General features: G+C 45.2%; 1 protein-coding gene across 1 annotated transcript; it reads left to right on the forward strand.

The window, feature by feature from the left end:
- The first annotated feature begins 5258 nt into the window (after positions 1–5258).
- Positions 5259–23155, forward strand: LOC137381224 (probable G-protein coupled receptor 139). Its single transcript, XM_068053598.1, has 2 exons — positions 5259–5439; positions 22257–23155. Exons 1-2 carry the CDS (start codon positions 5259–5261, stop codon positions 23153–23155), a joined length of 1080 nt encoding a protein of 359 aa, XP_067909699.1.
- The last annotated feature ends 1312 nt before the right edge of the window (positions 23156–24467 follow it).

Consider the following 24467-nt stretch of genomic DNA (forward strand, 5'->3'; position numbering starts at 1 on the left):
GGAACTGGGGAGCATAAATTGGGAACAGATGTTCTGAGGGAAATGCACGACAGAAATGTGGAGGTTGTTTAGGGAGCACTTGCTGCGACTGCTGGATAGGTTTGTCCAGATGAGGCAAGGAAAGGATGGTAGGGTGAAGGAACCTTGGATGATAAGAGATGTGGAGCATTTAGTTAAGAGGAAGAAGGAAGCCTACTTAAGGTTGAGGAAGAAAGGATCGGACAGAGCTCTAGAGGGTTAAAAGGTAGCCAGGAAGGAACTGAAGAATGGAATTAGGAGAACTAGAATGGGACATGAAAAAGTCGTGGCGGGTAGGAATAAGGAAAATCCTAAGGCGTTCTGCACTTATGTGAGGAACAAGAGGATGGCCAGAGTGAGGGTAGGGCCAATCAGGGATAGTGGCGGGAACTTGTGCCTGGAGTCGGAGGAGGTAGGGGAGGTCCTAAATGAATACTTAGCTTCAGTATTCACTAGTGAGAGGGACCTGGTCGTTTGTGAGGCCAGAATGGAACAGGCCGATATGCTCGAACAGGTTGATGTTAAGAGGGCGGATGTGCTGGAAATGTTGAATGAAATGAGGACAGATAAGTCCCCGGGGCCAGACGGGATAGAACATATAACATAGAACATTACAGCGCAGTACAGGCCCTTCGGCCCTCGATGTTGCGCCGACCTGTGAAACCATCTGACCTACACTATTCCATTTTCATCCATATGTCTATCCAATGACCACTTAAATGCCCTTAAAGTTGGCGAGTCTACTACTGTTGCAGGCAGGGCGTTCCAAGCCCCTACTACTCTCTGAGTAAAGAAACTAACTCTGACATCTGTCCTATATCTATCACCCCTCACCTTAAAGCTATGTTGCCTCGTGTTTCCCATCACCATCCGAGGGAAAAGATTCTCACTATCCACCCGATCTAACCCTCTGATTATCTTATATGTCTCCATTAAGTCACCTCTCCTCCTCCTTCTCTCTAACGAAAACAACCTCAAGTCCCACAGCCTTTCCTCGGAAGACCTTCCCTCCATACCAGGCAACATCCTAGTAAATCTCCTCGGCACCCTTTCCAAGGCTTCCACATCCTTCCTTTAATGCGGTGACCAGAACTGCACGCAATACGCCAGGTGCGGCCGCACCAGACTTTTTTCCAGCTGCAGCATGACCTCGTGGCTCCGAAACTCGATCCCCCTACTAATAAAAGCTAACACGCCATATGCCTTCTTAACAGCCCTATTAACCTGGGTGGCAATTTTCAGGGATTTATGCACCTGGACACCAAGATCTCTCTGCTCATCTACACTACCAAGAATCTTCCTATTAGCCCAGTACTCTGCATTCCTGTTACTCCTTCCAAAGTGAATCACCTCACACTTTTCCGCATTAAACTCCATTTGCCATCTCTCAGCCCAGCTCTGCAGCCTATCTATGTCCCTCTGTAACCTACAACATCCTTCAGCACTATCCACAACTCCACCGACCTTCGTGTCATCCGCAAATTTACTCACCCACCCTTCTACACCCTCATCCAGATCATTTATAAAAGTGACAAACAGAAGTGGCCCCAAAACAGATCCTTGCGGTACACCATTAGAAAATAAACTCCAGGATGAACATTTGCAATCAACCACCACCCTCTGTCTTCTTTCAGCTAGCCAATTTCTGATCCAAAGCACTAAGTCACCTTCAATCCCATACTTCCGTATTTTCTGCAATAGCCTACCGTGGGGAACCTTATCAAAAGCCTTACTGAAATCCATATACACCACATCCACTGCTTTACCCTCATCCACCTGTTTGGTCACCTTCTCAAAAAACTCAATAAGGTTTGTGAGGCACGACCTACCTTTCACAAAACCGTGCTGACTATCGCAAATGAACTTATTCTTTTCAAGATGATTATAAATCCTCTAGATATGAGGATCTCTCTGTCAACACTGTAATTTCCTGGGATCCCAGTTCATAATCTGACATTCAGGCGACCCTATAAATACTGACTTTATAAAACAGACAGTGATGGATATAGACAGTACATCTGACCTCATCTCATGGAGTGATAGAGTTATACAGCACATAAACATCCTATTCAGCGATTTATGTCTGTGCCGGCCATCAAGCACCTAAATTCTGTATTCCAACCACCCTCTGGGTGACACAAAGTTTCCTCAAATCCCCTCTAAACCTCCTACCCCTTACCTTAAATCCATGCCCCCTACATATTGATCCGTCCACGAAGGCAAAATGTCTCTTGCTATCTAACCTATCAGTGCCCCTCTTAATTTTTTATACCTCAGCCGTGACCCCCGCCCCCTCAGCCTTCTCTGATCTAAGGAACACAACCCTATCCTTTTCAGTCTTTCTACATAGCTGAAATGCTCCAGCCCAGGCAACATCCTAGTGAATCTCCTCTGCATCCGCTCCAGAGCAATCACATCCTTCCTATAGTGTGGTGCCAAAATGAGCACATTACACCAGCTGTGGCCTAACTGGAGTTTTATACAGCTCCATCACCTGCTCTTATATTCCATGTCTCAGCTAACAAAGGCAAGTATCCCGTATGCCTTCTTAATCTCCTTATCTACCTGTGCTGCTGTCTTCAGTGATCTTTGGACAAGTACACCAAGGTCCCTCTGACCTGCTGTACTTCCAAGGGTCCTGCCATCCATTGTATATTCTATTGCCTTGTTAGTCGTCCAAAAATGCATCACCTCAGGATTCTCACGATTAAATTATATTTGCTACTGCTCCACCCATCTTACCAGCCCATCTATATCATCCTGTAGTCTAACGCTTTCCTCCTCACTATTTATGTCACCACCAATTTTCATGTCATCTGCGAATTTACTCATCATACCTCCTATATTCACGTCCAAATGATGTGCACTGCAAACAGGAAGGGTCACAGTACCGAACCCTGTAGTCACAGTCTTCCACTCACAAAAACAACGCTCGACCATCACCCTCTGCTTCCTGCCACTAAGTCAAATATGTATCCATTTTGCCAAATTGACCTGGATTCCATGGGCTCTTACCTTCTTAACCAATCTCCCATGTGGGACTTTATTAAAAGTCTTACTTAAATCCATGTAGACTACATCAACTGTTTTACCCTCATCTACACATCTGGACAGCGCCTCGAAAAATTCAATCAAGTTAGTTAGGCACGATCTTCCCCTGACAAAACCATGCTGACTATCACTGAATAATCCCTGCCTCTCCAAGTGGAGATTAATCCTGTCCCTCAGAACTTTTTTCCCAATAATTTTCCAACCACTGATGTTAGGCTCACCGGCCAGTAACATTGTTGAAAACCTTGTTTATCCCTACTACCCTTCTTGAATAATGGTACCACATTCGCTGTCCTCTAGTGCTCTGGTACGTCTCCTGTTAACAAAGAGGATCTGAAAATTTGTGTCAGAGCCCACGCTATCTCCTCCCTTGACTCACATAACAGCCTGGGATACATCTCACCTGGACCTGGGGATTTATCCACTTTTAAGCACGCTACAACATCCAATACTTCCTTTCAATGCTAATATGTTCAAGTATATCGCAATCAACTTCCCTGATCTCTACACCTACACCTTCCTTCTCCATAGTGAACAGCGATGAAAAATAATCCTTTAAAACCTCACCTATGTCCTCAGGCACCTCACACAGATTGCCACTTTGATCCCGAATGGGCCCTACTCTTTCCATGGTTATCCTCTTGCCCTTAATATACTTACAAAACGCCTTAGGAATTTCCTTTATCTTGCCCGCCAATGTTTTTTTCATGTCCCTTCTTCGCTCTCCTAATTATATTTTTAAGTACCCCCTCCACTACACTTTCTATACTCCTCTAATGCCTCCGCTGTTTTCAGCGCACCGAATCTACCATAAGCTTCCTTTTTTTCCTGATCCAATAGTCTATATCCCTTGACATCCAGGGTTCCCTGCACTTGATGGTCCTACCCTTCACCTTGACGGGTGCATATTGGCTCTGAATCCTCACTATTTCCTCTTTGAATAATTCCTACTGATCTGATGTAGACTTACCGACAAGTAGCTGCTCCCAGTCCGCTTTGGCCAGATCTTGTTTTATCAGATTTAAATCAGCTTTCTCTCAATTCAGTACATTTATTTATGGCCCGTCGTTGTCCTTTTGCATAACTACCTTAAATCTTACAGAGTTATGATCATTATTCCCGAAATGTTCCGCCACTGACACTTCTACCACTTGTCCGGTTTCATTACCGAGGATTAGGTTTAGTACTGCCCCTTCTCTTGTAGAACTTTCTACGTACTGGCTCAAAAAGATCTCCTGTATGCAGTTGAAGAACTCTGTCCCCTTTAAGCCTTTTGCACGAAGCCTATCGCAGTTGATATTAGGGAAGTTGAAATCCCCTACTACTATTGCTGTATTATTTTTACACATCTCTGAGATTTGCCTACATATCTGCTCCTCTATCTCTCCCTGACCTGTATTACACTCCCAGCCAAGTGATTGCCCCCTTTTTGTTTTTAATTCTTCCCATATTGCCTCTTCCGACGAACCTTCTAGGATATCATCCCTCCTTACTGCAGTATTTGACTCATTGATCAACAGTGCAATACCACCTCTTCGTTTATCCCCTTCACTGTCACGCCTGAAAATTCTATACCCTGGAATATTGAGTTGCCAGTCCTTCCCCTCCCTCAACCATGTCTCCGTGAAAGCAATAATATCAAAATCCCATTTGCTAATCAAAGCCCTTAATACATCTGCCTTATTCGTAAGACTCCTTGCATTGGAATAAATGTCATCCAGCCTTGCTTTTTGTACTTGTGCCTTAACAGGGCTGTATTTTCTCTGCCTTCCAGAATGACTCAGTTTCTCTGCTATATTTGACTGTACATCATCCCCAACTATCCGCAGTCACCACTTCAATATCCAAAGAAGATTGGAGGATTATGGTCATTGCCTCTGCTATTCCCATCACTCTTTTCACCAGAAACCCTCATGCATCCTATTTGGATCAGGTGAATGTTCTAAGTTATTCTGGTTCAAAAAGTGTTGGATTGAAAGTGGTTAACTGAACCTGTTTGTTCAGTGACTGTAATTAATGTCAATCTCCATGGGCCCTGATTGTGTCACTGGAGAGTTCCCTTTTTCTATTAATAAGAGACTCCTTTCAATGTGTTATCCTATAATGTCAGAAAGAGCATCACGCCCAGTACTAACAGGGATCTGCGGCTCCAGAGAGAGGTAGAGGACAGATCAGAATCTGTTACAACAATGAGTCAGAATCTGAAAACGATGGAATGGAATGTTACAACAATGAACAAGGGTTTCTCCTATTGGTTTAACCATCTTACCGCAGATGATGATTGGATGCGATTAGAATGGCGGATCGAATACGCATTGAAGATGATTCAAAGCATTTACTATCCAATTCTGGCTATTGTTGGTGTCCCTGGTAAGGTTCTCTGTCCAGGTATTAATTTTAGAAATCATGTTTACCTGTATTGGTGATTTTGTCTTTCACTCTGCCCTCATTGCTAATGTTGTTATTCCTGGTAAATTTCTCTGTCCAGTTATTAGCTCCATAAACTATTGCTAACTGTATTTCTGTTCCTTTAATTTACTGTCTCATCTTTGATTGTGCTGGTAAGTCTATCTCTGCAGCTATTACATGCGTAAACTATGATTCAATGCATTACGGCCTTGTTATTTAAGTATTAGAAACATAGAAAATAGGAGCAGGAATTGGCCATTCAGCCCTTCAAGCCTGCTCCACAATTCATTATGATCATGGTTGATCATCCAACTCAGTAACCTGTTCCCAATTTTCCCCAAATCCTTTGATCTCTTTCGACCCAAGAGCCATATATATATATATATATATATATTTTTTAGAGAGATACAGCACTGAACACGGCTGATGTCCCTGACTCCTTCACGTGCATGAAGTGAGTCCAGCTGCAGCTCTTGTTAGACTGCATGACGGCTCTGGAGCAGCAGATGGACCCACGTTGGAGCATCCGCGATGCTGAGGAGGTCGTGGAGAGCACGTTTAGTGAATTGGTAACACCGCAGATTAGGAATGCTGAGGGAGAAAGGGAATGGGTGACCAAAAGGCAGAGAAAGAGCAGGAAGTCAGTGCAGGTGTCCCCTGCGGTCATCTCCCTCCAAAACAGGTATACCGTTTTGGATAATGTTGAGGGAGATGGCTCACCAGGGGAAGGCAGCAGTAGCCAGTTCATGGCACAGTGGCTGGCTCTGCTGTTCGGAAGGGCGGGAAAAAGAGTGGAAGGGTTATAGTCATAGGGGATTCAATTGTAAGGGGAGTAGATAGGCGGTTCTGTGGTCGAAAACGAGACTCCCGAATGGTATGTTGCCTCCCAGGTGCACGGGTCAGGGATGTCTCAGATCGGCTGCAGAACATTCTGAAGGGGGAGGGTGAACAGCCAGTTGTCGTTGTGCACATAGGCACCAATGATATAGGTAAAAACCGGCATGAGGTCCAACAAGCAGAATTTAGGGATTTAGGAGCCAGGTTTAAAAGGTAGGACCTCAGAGGTAGTAATCTCAGGATTGCTACCAGTGCCACGTGATAGTCAGAGTAGGAATGAAAGAATAGTCAGGATGAATGCATAGCTTGAGAAATGGTGCAGGAGGGAGGGGTTCAGATTTTTGGGACATTGGGACCGGTTCTGGGGGAGGTGGGACTATGACAAATTGAATGGTCTACACCTTGGCCGGACTGGAACCAATGACCATGGGGGTGCTTTTGCTAATGCTGTTGGGGAGGGTTTAAATTAATGTGGCAGGGGGATGGGAACCAAATGAGGAGGTCAGTGGACAGAAAGGAGGTAGTAAATAAAGCCTGTAAGGAACTAGATCATGAAGTCAGCGTGACTAAGGGGAAGAGTAGGCAGGGAGCAGATGATGTAGGCAAAGGGACTGGTGGTCTGAGGTGCATTTCTTTAATGCAAGGAGTGTAGAAGGTAAGGCAGATGAACTTAGGGCTTGGATTAATACCTGGGAGTATGATGTTATTGCTATTACTAAGACTTGGTTGAGGGAAGGGCATGATTGGCAACTAAATAGCCCAGGATCTCGATGCTTCAGGCGGGATAGAGAGGGAGGTAAAAGGGGTGGAGGAGTTGCATTACTGGTCAAAGAGGATATCACAGCTGTGCTGAAGGAGGGCACTATGGCGAACTCGAGCAGTGAGGCAATATGGGCAGAATTCAGAAATAGGAAGGGTGCGGTAACAATGTTGGGGCTGTACTACAGGCCTCCCAACAGCGAGCGTGAGATTGAGGTTCTTCTTTGGCCTCCTTATCTCGATAGACAATAGATACGCGCCTGGAGCTGGTCAGTGGTTTGTGAAGCAGCGCCTGGCTTGGCTACAAAGACCAATTCTGGAGTGACAGGCTCTTCCACAGGTGCTGCAGAGAAATTTGTTTGTTGGGACTGTTGCACAGTTGTCTCTCCCCTTGCGCCTCTGTCTTTTTTCCTGCCAACTACTAATTCTCTTCGATACGCCACATTTTAGCCCCGTCATTATGGCTGCCCGCCAGCTCTGGCGAACGCTGGCAACTGACCCCCACGACTTGTGATCAATGTCACAGGATTTCATGTCGCGTTTGCAGACGTCTTTAAAGCGGAGACATGGAAGGCCGGTGGGTCTGATACCAGTGGCGAGCTCGCTGCACAATGTGTCTTTGGGGATCCTGCCATCTTCCATTCGGCTCACATGGCCAAGCCATCTCAAGCGCCACTGAATCAGTAGTGTGCACAAGCTGGGGATGTTGTCCCCCCCCCACCCCGAGGACTTCTGTGTTGGAGATACGGTCCTGCCACCTGATACCAAGTATTCTCTGGAGGCAGCGAAGATGGAATGAATTGAGACATCGCTCTTGGCTGACATACGTTTTTAGAATTAGAATTAGAATATTACAGCGCAGTACAGGCCCTTCGGCCCTCGATGTTGCGCCGATCATCTGACCTACACTATTCCATTTACATCCATATGTCTATCCAATGACCACTTAAATGCCCTTAAAGTTGGCGAGTCTACTACTGTTGCAGGCAGGGCGTTCCACGCCCCTACTACTCTCTGCGTAAAGAAACTACCTCTGACATCTGTCCTATATCTTTCACCCCTCAACTTAAAGCTATGTCCCCTCGTGTTTGCCATCCTCATCCGAGGAAAAAGACTCTCACTATCCACCCTATCTAACCCTCTGATTATCTTGTATGTCTCTATTAAGTCACCTCTCCTCCTCCTTCTCTCTAACGAAAACAACCCCAAGTCCCTCAGCCTTTCCTCGTAAGACCTTCCTTCCATACCAGGCAACATCCTAGTAAATCTCCTCTGCACCCTTTCCAAAGCTTCGACATCCTTCCTATAATGCGGTGACCAGAACTGCACGCAATACTCCAGGTGCGGCCTCACCAGAGTTTTGTACAGCTGCATCATGACCCCGTGGCTCTGAAACTCGATCCCCCTACTAATAAAGGCTAACACACCATATGCCTTCTTAACAGCCCTATTAACCTGGGTAGCAACTTTCAGGGATTTATGTACCTGGATACCAAGATCTCTCTGCTCATCTACACTACCAAGAATCTTCCCATTAGCCCAGTACTCTGCATTGCTGTTACTCCTTCCGAAGTGAATCACCTCACACTTTTCCGCATTAAACTCCATTTGCCATTTCTCATCCCAGCTCTGCAGCCTATCTATGTCCCTCTGTAACCTACAACATCCTTCGGCACTATCCACAACTCCACCGACCTTCGTCTCATCCGCAAATGTACTAATCCACCCTTCTACACCCTCATCCAGGTCATTTATAAAAATGACAAACAGCAGTGGCCCCAAAACAGATCCTTGCGGTACGCCACTAGAAACTGTACTCCAGGATGAACATTTACCATCAAACACCACCCTCTGTCTTCTTTCAGCTCGCCAATGTCTGATCCAAAGCACTAATTCACCTTCAATCCCATACTTCTGTATTTTCTGCAATAGCCTACCGTGGGGAACTTTATCAAACCCCTTACTGAAATCCATATAGACAACATCCGCGGCTTTACCCTCATCCACCTGTTTGGCCACCTTGTCAAAAAACTCAATAAGGTTTGTGAGGCACATCCTACCCTTCACAAAACCGTGCTGACTATCTCTAATGAACTTATTCTTTTCAAGATGATTATAAATCCTATCTCTTATAACCTTTTCCAACATTTTACCCACAACCGAAGTAAGGCTCACAGGTCTATAATTACCAGGGCTGTCTCTACTCCCCTTCTGGAACAAGGGGACAACATTTGCTATCCTCCAGTCTTCCGGCACTATTCCTGTCGACAATGACGACATAAACATCAAGGACAAAGGCTCTGCAATCTCCTCCCTGGCTTCCCAGAGAATCCTCGGATAAATCGCATCTGGCCCAGGGGACTTATCTATTTTCACTCTTTCCAAAATTGCTAACACCTCCTCCTGGTGAACCTCAATCCCATCTCGCCTAGTAGGCTGTATCCCAGTATTCTCCTCGACAACATTTTCTTTCTCCACTGTAAATACTGACGAGAAAAATATTCATGTAACACTTCCCCTATCTTCTCCGATTCCACACACAACTTCCCACTACTATCCTTGATTGGCCCTAACCTATCTCTAGTCATTCTTTTATTCCTGATATACCTAGAGAAAGCCTTAAGGTTTTCTTTGATCCTATCCGCCAATGACTTCTCGTGTCCTCTCCTTGCTCTTCTTATCTCTCCCTTTAGATCATTCCTGGCTAGCTTGTAACTCTCAAGCGCCCTAACTGAGCCTTCACGTCTCATCCTAACATAAGCCTTCTTCTTCCTCTTGACAAGCTCTTCAACTTCTTTAGTAAACCACGGCTCCCTCGCTCGACAACTTCCTCCCTGCCTGACAGGTACATCCTTCTCAAGGACACGCAGTTGCTGCTCCCTGAATAAGCTCCACATTTCGATTGTGCCCATCCCCTGCAGTTTCCTTCCCCATCCTACGCATCCTAAATCTTGCCTAATCGCATCATAATTTCCTTTCCCCCAGCTATAATTCTTGCCCTGCTGTATATGCCTGTCCCTGCCCATCGCTAAGGTAAACCTGACCGAATTGTGATCACTATCACCAAAGTGCTCACCAACTTCTAAATCTAACACCTGGCCGGGTTCATTACCCTGTCCCAAATCCAATGTGGCATCGCCCCTGGTTGGCCTGTCTACATTCTGTGTCAGAAAACCCTCCTGCACACACTGGACAAAAACAGACTAAAGTACTCGAACTATAGTATTTCCAGTCAATATTTGGAAAGTTAAAGTCCCCCATAACCACTACCCTGCTACTCTCGCTCCTGTCAAGAATCACCTTTGCTATCCTTTCCTCTACATCTCTGGAAATATTTGAAGGTCTATAGAAAACTCGCAACAGGGTGACCTCTCCTCTCCTGTTTCTAACTTCGGCCCAGACTACCTCAGTAGACGAGTCCTCAAACGTCCTTTCTGCCCTGTAATACTTTCCTTGATTAACAATGCCACACCCCCCCCCCCCGCCCTCTCTTTTACCATCTTCTCTGTTCTTCGTGAAACATCTAAATCCCGGAACCCGCAACATCCATTCCTGTCCCTGCTCTACCCATGTCTTTGAAATGGCCACAACATCGAGATCCCAGGTACCAACCCATGCTGCAAGCTCACCCACCTTATTCCGGATGCTCCTGGCGTTGAAGTAGACACATTTTAAACCAAGCTCTTGCTTGCCAGTGCCCTCTTGTGTCCTTATAACCTTATCCCTGACCTCACTACTCTCAACATCCTGCACACTGGAACTACAATTTAGGTTCCCTTGGCCCTCCTTTGCTGAATTCAAAACTGCTCCCAGTCCTCAGGTCGTTTTTTTATAATTACTATTATGGCGAATTTGTATGCCTCCTACTTGGATCTGATGCTATCTATAATTTCCCTTGTAAGCTATGGTTTAACAAAAAGCAGAGCAGCCGTACAAATCATGTCAAAAGAATTTTGGAGACATACTTAAAAATTGTTTCCTTTTAATGCCGAGTTTGAACTTTGGAGAAGTTATACCTGCACAAAACCTACAATCACTGTGTCTTGGTATGACTTAAAATGTTTTAAAATGCTAATGCAGCTGCTCTGAGAAGTCCAATGTGTTTTGAAAGGTTACCAGTGAGTGACACAAACTAAAACGAATTAATGATGTCAGAGTTTGTCTTCTTTTAAAATGCAAAGAAGCTAGAAATTCTCCAAGCAACAGTCTGTATGACATAAGGTATTTAAGGGACTTGGATTTCTTAATTGTCTCGTGTTTTTAAAATGTGTGTGTGTGCCTATGGCCAGGAGGCGAAGCTGCTATTGTGTGCTGATATCTGGCTTGAAGGCATCTGTAACATCCACGAGGAGTGATGAAATTGCTGATTGCCAACCGTCAAGGCAGCCTTTCCTATCATAGTCTGAACAACAAATTAGACCCCTGAACGGACAATTGAATCTTAAGGTGGATTTTGACAGGGTAGTGAGATCTTGTGAATGAAACATCCCGCTACATTGGAAAGAACGTTATGCAAATCATCGCAAATAGTGATTCGGTGCTTGAGTCGGGTAGTTATGTCAGCAACTGAACAGAACGATCGGCAGGGAAGTGACTGCTCACTGGACAATTACGTCTGTTGACTCCTTGTAACGTGCTTGTGAGTAATGGGTGTATTGATAACAGGTCTATGGCTAATGGGTGTTTTGTACTGTTGTTAACTAGTAGTATTCCGACAGAAACTCTTACAGTCTGTCCCTATTTATATTCTATGTAAGTTATTAGAGACGGGGGAAGAGCGAGAAAAGGTACTGTGATAGAGTGAACGTGTGCAACAGAGTGTGGAGAAAGAAAGAAAGACAGACAGAGTAATGGGGACAAACAGAGACAAATGTACTGATAGAGGCAGGGATGCAGAGATAAGAAGACAGAGACAGATGGAGAAGGGCAGATAGATAGACCATGTGAGAGCCATAGGCAGAGTGAAAAAGATAAGTATGGTAAAATAAACATTCTTTGGGACAGAGAGAGTGAGGGACATAAAGAAAGAAACAGAGAGACACAGAGAGACACAGTTGATCTGATGAAACCCTCATCCATGCCTTTGTTACCTCGCGACTTGACTATTCCAACAAACTCCTAGCTGGTCTCCCACATTCTATTCTCTGTAACCTTGTGGTCATGCAAATCCCTTCCAGCCTAATCTAATTGGCAAAAAGAAAAAATCTGTTCACCCAACATTCCTGTGCTTGGTGACCTCCGTTGCCTCCTGGGCCAGTAACAACTGAATTTTAAAATTCACACTCGTGTGATCAAATCCCTTCATGGCCTGACCCAGTGATTATCCCAATCCCCTGTCCGTTTCCAATATTCCTGCAACTTGTTTACCTTAATGTATTTTTTCTAACTACCTTTTTAAAGAGAATTTATTGCCGTCTGTATCTATCCCTGTATTTGCACTTCAGCTGTCCAGCTACGCTGGTGTTGTGGAAGTTTGAATCCATGAAATCGAGTGAGCTGCACTGCCAGTCACAGCCAGCACATAGTGCAGGACAGCCAGACTGCCTGATGCACTAGCATGGGCATACCATGTGTGCCTGTAACGTGAGGAGGGGTCTGAATATAGTGTCAATCAGCCATTCCGACTGCATTTATGTACGTCTTTGAAACTTGGTCTGTTCATGTCCACTGACCGCCTGTGTTATTCACTCTCAGCTGAGCATTCATTCAGCAGCACGAGGAACCCCCTCTAGTGTTATTTTAAAGAATCAGGCATACAACGTTTGACTTACTATCGCTATTGTAAAATGAGTGGAGGTGCTGTGGATGGTTTTCTGGAGGTTGTGTTGTGAGCTGCTGCAGACATTCGGGTGGACAGTGGATTTGGTGATCCAACTCTGGATGAGGTATGGGGACTGTAGTTACTGTGTCTCTGTGTCTGTAACATGAACAACAAACGGAGCAGAGTCTGCAGACAGCGCAGCTCTGCAAAGAGGGAGGAAGAGGGGGCTCTGCCCTCCCCACTCCGGGTTTTACAAGTGCACTTTTCCTACCTGCACCGAACGCAAAAGCAGTGTGTGAGGCGACTTTGATTCAATAAGGAGTTGGTCACAGACTGCTTCACCTCCTGTAACACGACCTTGATCCTCACACCAGGGTAAGGACGCAGCTGCAATTGGCCGTTGATGTCCTGCTTTCTTTGAATTTCTATGCATCCAGATCTTTCCAGCCAGGAGCGGGTGGCGCATCCATCATAGAGTCATAAATAGTGATAGGGTCATAAAGACACAGAAAGAAATGATTCAGCTCAACTCAGTGCCGGTTCTCTGACGAACAGTACAGTCAGTCTCGCGCCCCCGCTTGATCCCCGTAAACCTGCCAGTTCATTTCCTTGATGTACCTATCACTTTTGGTTTTGAAATAATTGATTGCCTCTGCTTCCACCACCCTCGTGGGCAGCCAGATCCAGATCATTCGATGCGCTGTACAAATTTGCTCTTCCTCATATTTCCCTTGCATCTCTTGCCCAAAACCCTCTGTCTGTGTCACCAAGTCCTTCATAGATCAATTAATGGAAACATGTTTCCTTGTCTTCCTTAACCAAGCCTGTCAGAATCTTATACACCGCGATCAAATCTCCATTCAAATTCTTTTGCTCCAGGGAGAATAAACCCAGCCTCGCCAAACTAACTTTGTAACCACAATTCTCCATCCTGGGAGCCGTTATGATAAATCTCCTATTCAAACTCACTATGACCTTCCTAAAGTGTGGTGGCCAGAACTGGACATAGTCATCGAGTTGGGGCCGAACCAGAGATTTATCAAGGTTCAGCATATCTTATTTTATTTTATACTCTATGTCTGTATTTATGAATCCCAAGATCTCATATGCTTTGCTAACTATTCTCAATATGACCCGCTAATATGACCTCATATTTGTCAGTGTTAAATTCCAATTGCTATTTGACTGTGCAATCTGCTAGCCTATCTATTTCCTGTTGCAGGCAGTTAGTATTATCCTCACTGTTTCCCACACCGCCATGTTTGGTAACAGAGACATATTTTGAAATTCTACTCTGTATTCCAAGATCCAATTCATTTCTATGTAGCAAAAAAAGTGTTCCTAGCACTGACCCTTCACGAACAACACATTCCCCCAGTCTGAAAAGCAACCATTTACTATCACACGCCTTTTTCTGTTCTTCAATAATGTTTTATCCAATTGGTCACTGACCGTCCTATTCCATGAGCCTCTCATTTTCTGAACATTCTTTTGTGTTGTACTTTATCAAACACCGTCTTAAAAGCCATTGAAACAACATCCACCGCATTTCCTTCTTCGACATTCTCTGTTGCTTCGTCAAAGCATTCTATTCGATTAGTCAAGTCTTTTACAATTCCATGACGTTTATCCTTAAGTAAGTCAAACCACTCCAAGTACCTGTTGATTTTTACCCGATTATTGTTTTTAAAACCTTATTCACCAGTGATGTTAAATTAACTGGCCAGTAGTTGCTTGGCCTGTGTGTTGTCAATTGATGACTCTGAGAGGTGAGGGTGACCATCTATGTCATTATTTTCTCCCTCAGCAGAGAGAGGCAGGATGAGAGATCCCGTGGCTTTGTCAGTATAGCGGGATTCCTGATGGTGCAGGTGGCTCTGCGTGCCTCCATGTCAACGGGGAGAGGTTCAGAAACTGAACGAACTCTCACTCCATTAATGTTGGTGTGTGAGCATGCCCAGTACATCATGTTGGTGAATGTGCACTATCCTGACAGCAGCCACCATACCTTCATGCTGAAGCAGTCAGCCATTACCTACATTTTCGGCCTCCACAGAGAACAGAATCTGTCTCTTCGGATACAATGGATACCCCCTCTATGCATGGCTCATGTTTCTTCGCGCACGAATAGCCGGAACAACCCCGCTACTGACCAATGACACGCATATACCTCGTATAGAACGTGAGCAATGGAGCCACCAGGAACATCACGGAGCAGGCAACAGCTTTCGATTCCTGAAAAACCCGGAGTGAGCCCTTCAGTACACATTGGAGCTGGTGGCCAAGTTTAAGGTGTTCTGCTGCACCCTTCATATCATCACCATCATGAGGACACATACATTGGCACCATGAATCTGGTGGCCACCTCAGTAGGAAGAGGAGGAGGAGGCAGGGAGCATATTTCCACAATTTCTTCGACCAGTACAGGTGGCTGAAGAGTGTCTGGTAAGATTCTGGTTCCCATAGGACAACTTCCCATTCCCACCATGGATCCCCCATTCTCCATCATTACACCCATCTGACACGCCCCATCACAGCGTCCCTTTGGTCACCATACTGCAATAAAAACCACTAACAAAACCTTTTCATTAACATCTTTATCCAACAAAACATCCAATTATACAAACAAAACTAACATCTTCGCCCTTTTGTATTCCCTTCGTGCCTGTCTTGCGGATTCCCTCAACTTGCGAAGTGTTCCTACACAGTGTTTCCACAGGGGCTGCAGCTTGACTGGTGGAAAGCTGCTGACTTTAACTGGGGGAGACTGCCAATAGCCTTGTAGGACGCCCTGGAGTAGTTCTTGACCCTGAGGGCTCGGAATCAGTCTGCACCACCTCGACATGAGCAGCAGTCTGGTCCGGGTGATGAGCAACAGCAAGGAAACTGGTTGACTGGCAGTGAAGGGAAAACAGATACTGTCATCCTGAGAGACGACAGCAGGTTCATGTTCCACGGAGACACTGCCACTCCTACAGGGCACCACCTCAGAAATCCTAGTAATCTACTGGATCAGAGATCGCTGTATTGCTGTGAGAGCCTGCAAACCCCTTTAAGCACTGAGATGCACAGCCATGATGGCAACATTATTATCCTGCATGGCAGCACGCATGGATCTCATGACCTCAGTCTGACATTCCACTGCAGCACTGAGACGTTGGGTGTCTGCCGCCTATGCTGTAGTGTAAGCTGAGGGGGCAGCACAGTGGCGCAGTGGTTAGTACCGCAGCCTCACAGCTCCAGCAACTCGGGTTTGGTTCCGGGTACTGCCTGTGTGGAGCTTGCAATCTTTCCCTGTGACCACGTGAGTTTCGTCCAGATACTCCAGTTTCCTCCCATATGCCAAGGACATGCGGGTTGATAGGTAAATTGGCCATTGTAAATTGCCCCTAGTGTAGGCAGGTGGTATGAGAATTGAGGGACGGTGGGGATGGGAGAGGGCAATGGGATTAATGTAGGATTAGTATAAATGGGTGGTTGATGGTCAGCACGGGCTCGTTAGACCGAAGGGCCTGTTTTGGTGCTGTATCTCTCTGTCTGACTCTATGACAATGGTCACCAGACACTGCATCACGGCTGGGTCCGCTAGTGCTGTCATGGAGTTAGTGATCACTTCACAGTGGAAAGAATGCAAGCTGTCTGCAATGTCCTGTGCCATGTTGGAGCCACACTCCTCCATGTTCCGTGGTAGTGACAACAGACTGTCTGACAGGCCTGTCAATGAGCAAATTATCTCAGAGTGCATGCCAATTTGCATTTTCCTGTATGCTGCTCCAGCAATGTTCTCATCTGAGCCCCATGCGACATAACTTAGCAGTAACCTCAACCCTCTGGGTGCAGCCCACTCGTGTCCAGTACTTCAAGGATAACATTAACAGTCACTTGGACAAATCTGAACTAATTAAGGAAATCCAGAACGGATTTGTTAAAGACAAATTATATTTAAGTAGCTTGATTGACCTTTTGGTGTGTTAACACAGAGCTTTGATGTAGTGTACATGGACTTCCAAAAGGTATTTGATGACGTGCCACTTAACAGACCTGTTTGTTAAGTTATAGCTTAAGGAATAAAAGTGACCGCAGCAACATGGATGCGAAATTGGCTTAGTGACAGGAAACATAGACTATTGGTGAATGGTTATTTCTCAGGAGGCAGGTTTATAGTGGAGCTCCCCAGGGGTAGGTGATAGTGCATTGCTTTGATTGATCTCTATTATTGACCTGTACTTTGGTCTGCAGGGCTCTATTTCAACATTTGCAAATGACACAAACTTTGACGAGGATAGTGATAAGTCTCCAAAGGGCATAGGCAGGCTTATGGAATGGGGGGACACGTGGCAGATGAAATGTAATGTAGAGAAGTGTGAAGTCATTCTATTTTCTAGAAGGATCGCAGAGATACAACAGGAAATAATGGAGCATTGGAGGTGGCAGGACGTGTTAAAACGCAATTGAAACAGATACGGTATCCTGGGTTCTATTAAAGTCGACACAGTGTAAAAGAAGCAACGAAGTTATCATGAAGCTTAATGAAGCACTGTTTGGACCGCAAATGGAATGTTGCATCCTGTCCTTGGCACACACTTTAGGAAGGTTGTGAAAGCATTAGGGTGGGTGCATAAAAGATTTATGAAAACAGTTACATGAAAAATACACTTCAGTCATTTGGGTGGATTGGAGAAGCCGTGTCTTTTCGGTGTGGAGAAGGGAAGGTCAAGGGGAGAGTCGATAGAAACATTTAAAACTATGAGGTGTCTGGACAGGGTAGATAAGGAGAAACTGCTTCCATCAACGTAACGATCAGATGCCACCGATTTTACCCCCAATTCCAAGTGCTCTAACTTAATTTATTAACCTCCTGTGCGGGACCTTATCAAATGCCTTCTTTAAATCCACATACACCACATCCACTGGTTCTCCTTTATCATTCTTACAAGTGACAATCTTTAAACACTTCAAAAGGTTTGTTAAACACGATTTCGTCTTCATAAATTCATGCTGACTCCGTCAATTTTGCCAGTATTTTTAAGCATCCGGTTATCACATCCTTTATAATAGATTCTAACATTTTCCCTACTACTAATGTCAAACTAACAGGTCTGTACTTTTCCATTCTCCCTCTCCCAATCCTTAGGCTTCGAACTTTTTCTGGAATCCTTATAATCACTTCCTTTGATCTAATGCAATATTTTACTTCGTGTGTTAGCCACTGTCGGTTCAAATTTCCCATTGGGTGTTTGCGCCTCAGAGGAATTATATCTGTTGTGGACCATGCAGTATTCCTTAAATATAAGCCATTTCCTGCCTACTGCCAAAGGTTTTGGTGCATTTCCCAATCTACAACAACCAACTTTCCCCTCATATCCTCATCTATTCTCTTGTTCAGATTTAAGACGCCAGTTTCAGAATTATCACATTCAGATGCAATGTGAAATTCTTGCATATTATGGTCACTATTTCCCCAACGCTCCTTTACAGCAAGGTTATTAATTAGCCTTTTCTCCTTGTATATTACTAAATCTAAAATAGCCGGACCCCTTGTTGGTTCTTCAACGAACTACCACAGGAACCCATTTCGTACATATTGAAGTAAAGTTGGATCACACCTGACTTATCTAATTGCATATGTTGATGAAGTAACAGATAAGGTTGATTAAATAAATGCGGTGGATGTTGCTAATGTGGATTTTAAGAAAACGTTTGATAAGGTACCACATAAAAGGCTGGTTAACAAAGCTGAGGCTCATGGAATAAGTGAGCCATTGTCAAATTGCACTAAAATTGCTTAAGGGCAGAAAACGGCGAGTCGTAGGAAATGGTTGTCGTTAAGATTGGAGGATGGTCGACAGTGGTGTTCCCTGAAGGTAAGTGTTGGGACCGCAGCTTTGTTGCGATATACAAATGACTTGGATCATGCAATTACAGAATAGAATCGCAAAAGTGGCCTAGAATACCAACTTCAAGATGTCGCAAACTGTATGGCTGATGTGATCAGTCTGCAACATGTCATGACATATATCAGCTAGCAGAATGGGCAGACACGTGGCTGGTGGAATGTAACACTGGCAAGTGTGAGGTGAGACATTTTGGCAGAAGGAATAGCAGAAAGCAATGGCACAGTTTTAAGGAGTGTGCAGGAACAGAAGGACCTGGGGGTTCAAGCGCATCTACCTTTGAAGGTGGCCGGACATATAGAGAGAGTGGTTAGTAAAGCATACGGGATCTGGGCTTTATCCATACAAGCAGAGAGTAAATAGCAAGGGAAGTTACATTGGACATTTATAAAGCACTAATTAGGCCCCAACTGGACTAGTGCATCCAGTTGCCACACTTTAGAAATCATGTGAGGGTCCTTGAGTGGGTGCAGAGGAGATGTGCCAGAGTGGTTCCAGAGATGGGAGATTTTAGTTACAAGGTTAGGTTGGAAAATGTTCTTTTGCTTTCCTTAACACAAAGGAAGTTGAGTGGAGACTTAATCAAGGTGTACAAGAAAATGCCAGGCTGAGATAAGTTAGACAGGGAAAAACTGTTCCCATTAACTGATAGTAAAAGGACTAGGGGACACAGATGGAAGATTTTGGGCAAGAGATGCAGGGGGAATATGAGGAAGAACTTTTGTTTTCACAGCGGCTGATAATGACCTGGTACTCGTTTCCCCACAAGGGTGGTAGAATCTACGATAATCAATGACTTCAAAAGGAAAGCCTATGGCCACTTGAAGGAAATAAACCTTCAGGGATATGGGAATGAGGGGGGATTCGGAGTGACTGGTTCGCTCAGTGGAGAGCGGGCATGGACTCGATGGGCTGAATGCCTTCCTTGTGTACCATAGGTGACTTTATAACTCCACCGAACGTTTTGACATGGGAAATCCTTTCTCCTTGATTACCCTAACAAAGCTATTAATGATATTGAAGTTCTTATATGAATTCTCCTCTTAACTTCACTGTTCTAAAAAGAATAATCCCAGATTTTTCCATCTATCCACACAACTGAACTGCCAGATCCCTGGTACCATTCCAGTAATTCACTTCTGTATTTTCACGAAGTCCTTGACATCCTTACCAAAGAACTCGAAAATGATGATGGAAACTGCCAGCAATGCTCAGCAGGTCTGTCAGCATCTATGGAGAGATAAACAGTGTTAGTGTTTCAGGTCTGTGACCCTTCATCAGAACAGTTGAACGTTAGAAATGTAACAGTCTGTCATTTAATCTCTCCCCTCTCGGTCGCATCATAGTCTTTCCTTCTTGTGCTTCTTCCCGCTTCCACTCTTTCATTTGTTCAAAGTCTGTTACATTTCTAAGATGTGCCAGTTTTGATGAATGATTAAACATTAAACACCCTAAAACTAATCAGGAACGCTCACCAAATTTCTAGGTACGATTGGATTGGCACTAGCAACCCCACCACACTTACCTGGAGACTGGGAATTCAAGGTTGCTCCTGATACCATTCCTGGTTTCGTTCCCGCAGTGGCATCTGCTCCCTAACTGGCATCACTTGCCCCACCTAACTTACCTGGGGTCCAGCGCTCCAGCGATTGCCCTGCTCCCAGGACTGGTGCACTGCCAGAAGTTGTAACTCCTCTGTGACTAGTCGCAACTACCATGTCACAAATACCTGACGACTGGATCTCCAGGATGGTCACGGTCCCAGACCTGGTTTTGTCCTGACTGTGGCTCCTACTTCTTTACAGTCTCAGATGGCAGTGCCACACTTATCTTGGCTATGGGTGTCCTGGTCATAGGCCAGCTGTTGCACTGGCACTGGCCACCGTTCCTTGACTGATCCTGGCCATCCCATTACATCTATCTGGGCTCCGACCTACAGTGAAGGTCCTGATCCAAGATCATGTGTAATATAGGCAGTGCACGAGAGTTTCTGACTGGCCCTGAAACCCCACAACACTTACCTAGAGTTTGGAACTCCAAAATGCATCTGTTTCCAGGTCTGGTGTAGCACTGGCAGTGAGCCCCAAACTCTTACTGGCTCCCACAAATCCCTACACTTATCAGGCGTCTGGGACACCAGTGATGGCCAGGTTCCAGTATTACAGTAGCCCCCGCTCCCATGCCAGCCCCAGTGACCACAAAATACTTATCTGGGTTGCACGCACCACAGCAGTGGGTTTGGGCTCGGGGTTGCTGTAGTTCCAGCAGAGATCCCGGTACCTGACGGGCCCTGGCGACCCTGCCACACTTACAGGGGCTCCGGAGCTCCAGAGATAGTCCTGGTCCCAGGCCTGGTGCGGTATGGGCAGTCGCCCCACTATTCGACTGGTTCCAGTGTCCCTGTCACACTTATCTGGGCTCTTTGTCTCCAGTCTTGGTCCTGTTTCCAGGCCAGGTGTATTACCGGCAGTGATCCCGACTAACTGCCTGGCCCTGATGTCCTCACCACAATTACCTAAGGTCCAGGGCTCCAGTGAACGTCTTGCACACAGACCAGGTGTCGTATTTGCAGTTCCACTGCTCCCGGTGATTTTGCCAATACTGCTGAGCTACCAGCCCTCTGATTGCTCAGAAACATTGGGAGAGTGGGGTACTCATCCTTAAAGGGATGTCGACCGTCGTGCCAGGCAGTTAGCTTCCTAAACGCCATTGAATTGCGCTGGATGTGGGCTCCAAATTGCCTAGACGGAGATCCCACACATTCTTGACCCACCATCAGGACCGCAGCTGCCTCCAGTAAATTCGGCTCCGAGTCTCCAGTCGAAATCTCCGTCACTGGTACCAGAATTATATACATATCGAATGTGGTAACAGATGAACAAATATCACCCCAAAATCCTTCAAACCGTTGCTTTTACTCAAAAACTGATGAATTATTTCTTCATAATTTCCCTTGTTTACAGTTTACTTAGTGAAGATTGAAATTATTGGTTTCATTAATTTTTCAGTGGACTCATTTCCAATTATTGCTTTAAAGTAATTGAATTCCATGCTGCCTGTCACACCTGAGGGAATCTCTTCGTCAATCCAACATTTAACTTATCAGACAAGAGAAAAGTGCGGCAGATGCTGAAAATTTGAAAGAAAACAGAACATGCTGGAAATGTTCAGCAGGTCTGGCAGCCTCTGTGGAGAGAGAAACTGAGTCACTGCTTGAGGTTGGTGACCCGTCATCAGAACTGGGAGAGATTAGAGATGAGACATTTTTTTGAACCAGACGGGAAAGACGGATGGGCGGAGTATGATCAACATTGAACCTACCAATTTCAATATCATCCTTTTGTTATTTAATTTCTCCTGTCTTCCACCAAATCACAGACTTTCCCGTTTGTTCTTTCAGGTCTAATCATTTCACTGCTTCACTGGATACAGGAAAACATTTCTAAATCTCAGTATGTCCTCAATCAACCTGGTCACGTTGCTCCAGCCTGATGTATAATTTCTCTGTTTATTTCCCTTCCTCATAGTTAACTTGCTCACGATTGGGATCCTGTCTCGGGGAAAGTGCGGTCTCTCCAAATGTGTCAATCTCTACCTGGTGGCCATGTCAGCGGCAGATCTACTGGTCGTAATCCTCGACCTGATATTGAGGCACATTCCCATTGTTTATAAGGAACAGTTTCAGTTCCTGGAGTTAATCCCCGTCTGTAATATCCACGCCGTCCTGGTTTACATAGTCACAGACTCTGCTGTCTGGTTCACCGTCACTTTCACCTTTGATCGATTTGTGGCAATTTGTTGCCAGAAGCTGAAAAGTAAATATTGCAGTGAGAAAACGTCGGCTGTGGTTCTGGGAACAGTGACTGCGCTGAGCTGTTTTAAGAATGTTTTCTGGTATTTTATGTTAACAGGTTGGTATTTGCTGGGGAACGAACCCTGGTTTTGTGATGTAACAGAGGAAGTTTATTTCTCTCTCGCCTGGACAACAGGTGAGTTCCTCCATTTCATTATAACGCCGGGGCTTCCATTTGTGGTGATTCTACTGCTCAATGCTCTCACGGTCAGACACATTTTAGTGAGCAACAGAGGACGCAGGAGACTCCGGGCTCATAGCAGTGGCGAGAGTCATAGAGACCCCGAGATTGAGAGCCGAAGGAAATCTATGATTTTACTGTTAGTTATCTCGGCCAATTTCATCCTCTTATGGGCACTGTTAATGCTGTATTCAATATGGAGGCGGATATGGGATTTGGGATATGAATTTGTATGGTTACCTGATTTTCTGCTGGAATTAGCCTTCATGCTGCAGCTCCTGAGTTGCTGCACAAACACTGCGATTTACGCCGTGACCCAGACTCAGTTCAGAGAACAGTTGAAGAATGTGCTGAAATATCCCTTTACTACAATTGTTAAATTCATTCAATGATGAGAAGAACGGAATCATTGACGATTTCCAGAAGCTGGGGGGCGGTGTCTGTGTTATGATGTCAGAGCGGGAGCGGGGCCTGTTGCAATAGTGCTCGACTTGGGACGAGGCCTGTCACTATGGTTACAGAGTGGGGGTGGGGCCTGTGTCCCATGGTGACCAGAGATTGGGGGCGGATCCTCTTCATCAGGCTGACCGTGAAGTGGGGGTGGAGCCTGTTTTCTTTGTTGAGAGTTAGAGTGGGTGAGGGGCCTGTTGCACATGGTGACGGTGGAGCGGGAGGGGGCTGTTACCTATGGTTACGAGGGGGCAAGAAGGACCTGTTTTACGGTGTCAGGGAGTGGCCTGTCTGTGGTGAACGGCGGTGGGAGTGCGGCCTGTAACCATGGTGAGGAGGATTGCGGGAAGGGCCTGTTTCCCATGGTGACAGGTAAGTGTGGGAGGGGCCTGTTCCAGCTGACAGGGGAATGGGAGAGAGGCCTGGTTCCCAGGAGCGCTGGCAGAGCCTCTTCTGTACAATCATATATCACCTTTACAATAGTTAATATACTTTATAAATCTTCAAAGCCATTTGTAAGCATTTATGCAGCTCTACATCTCTTTATAAACTGTATCGTACTTGATCATCATTTCTATCCCATTTCAATCCTTCATAACCTTTTATGATACTTCATAACTCTTTTGAATCAACCATAATCCTTTGTAACAATTTATAAAGCTTTATAACCCTTGATAAACCGTTCTCACGTTTTATGAGACTTTATACTTATTTATTCATACTTTCAATGCCGTGAAGAGAAAACACCGAACATGATCACCATGGATGGCTCTCAAATCCAACAGACCACCGTGCATATCATTTAAAATCGCAGCACAGCGTGTCTGTTAATATCGACACAGTGCATGCAATTTGAAATGGCCGCACTGCAAATAATTAAAAATGGCCGAACTGCAGATCATTTAAAATGGTTGCCGAGCATGTCCTTCAAATAGGCTGCAGTGCCTAACACTTAAAATGGCCACAGCGCATGCCACTTAAAATGTTCAAATGGCAGCGCATATCACTTTAAATTGTGGCAGTACATGTCACTTCAAATGGCCACAATGCATATCACTTAAAATGGCCGTTGTGCATAGCACTTGAAGTAGTCACAGTGCATCTCACTTGAACTGGCTGCAGGGTATTTCACTTCAAACGGCCATGGAACATGTCACAACAAATGGCCACAATGCATATCACTTAAAATTGCGGTAGTGTGCATTATTTCAAACGGCTGCCGTGCTTAACTGACTGTTGTGCAGGTCAGTATAC

The sequence above is a fragment of the Heterodontus francisci genome, chromosome 21, assembly GCF_036365525.1.
Source record: "Heterodontus francisci isolate sHetFra1 chromosome 21, sHetFra1.hap1, whole genome shotgun sequence".
NCBI classification, from domain to species: Eukaryota; Metazoa; Chordata; class Chondrichthyes; order Heterodontiformes; family Heterodontidae; genus Heterodontus; species Heterodontus francisci.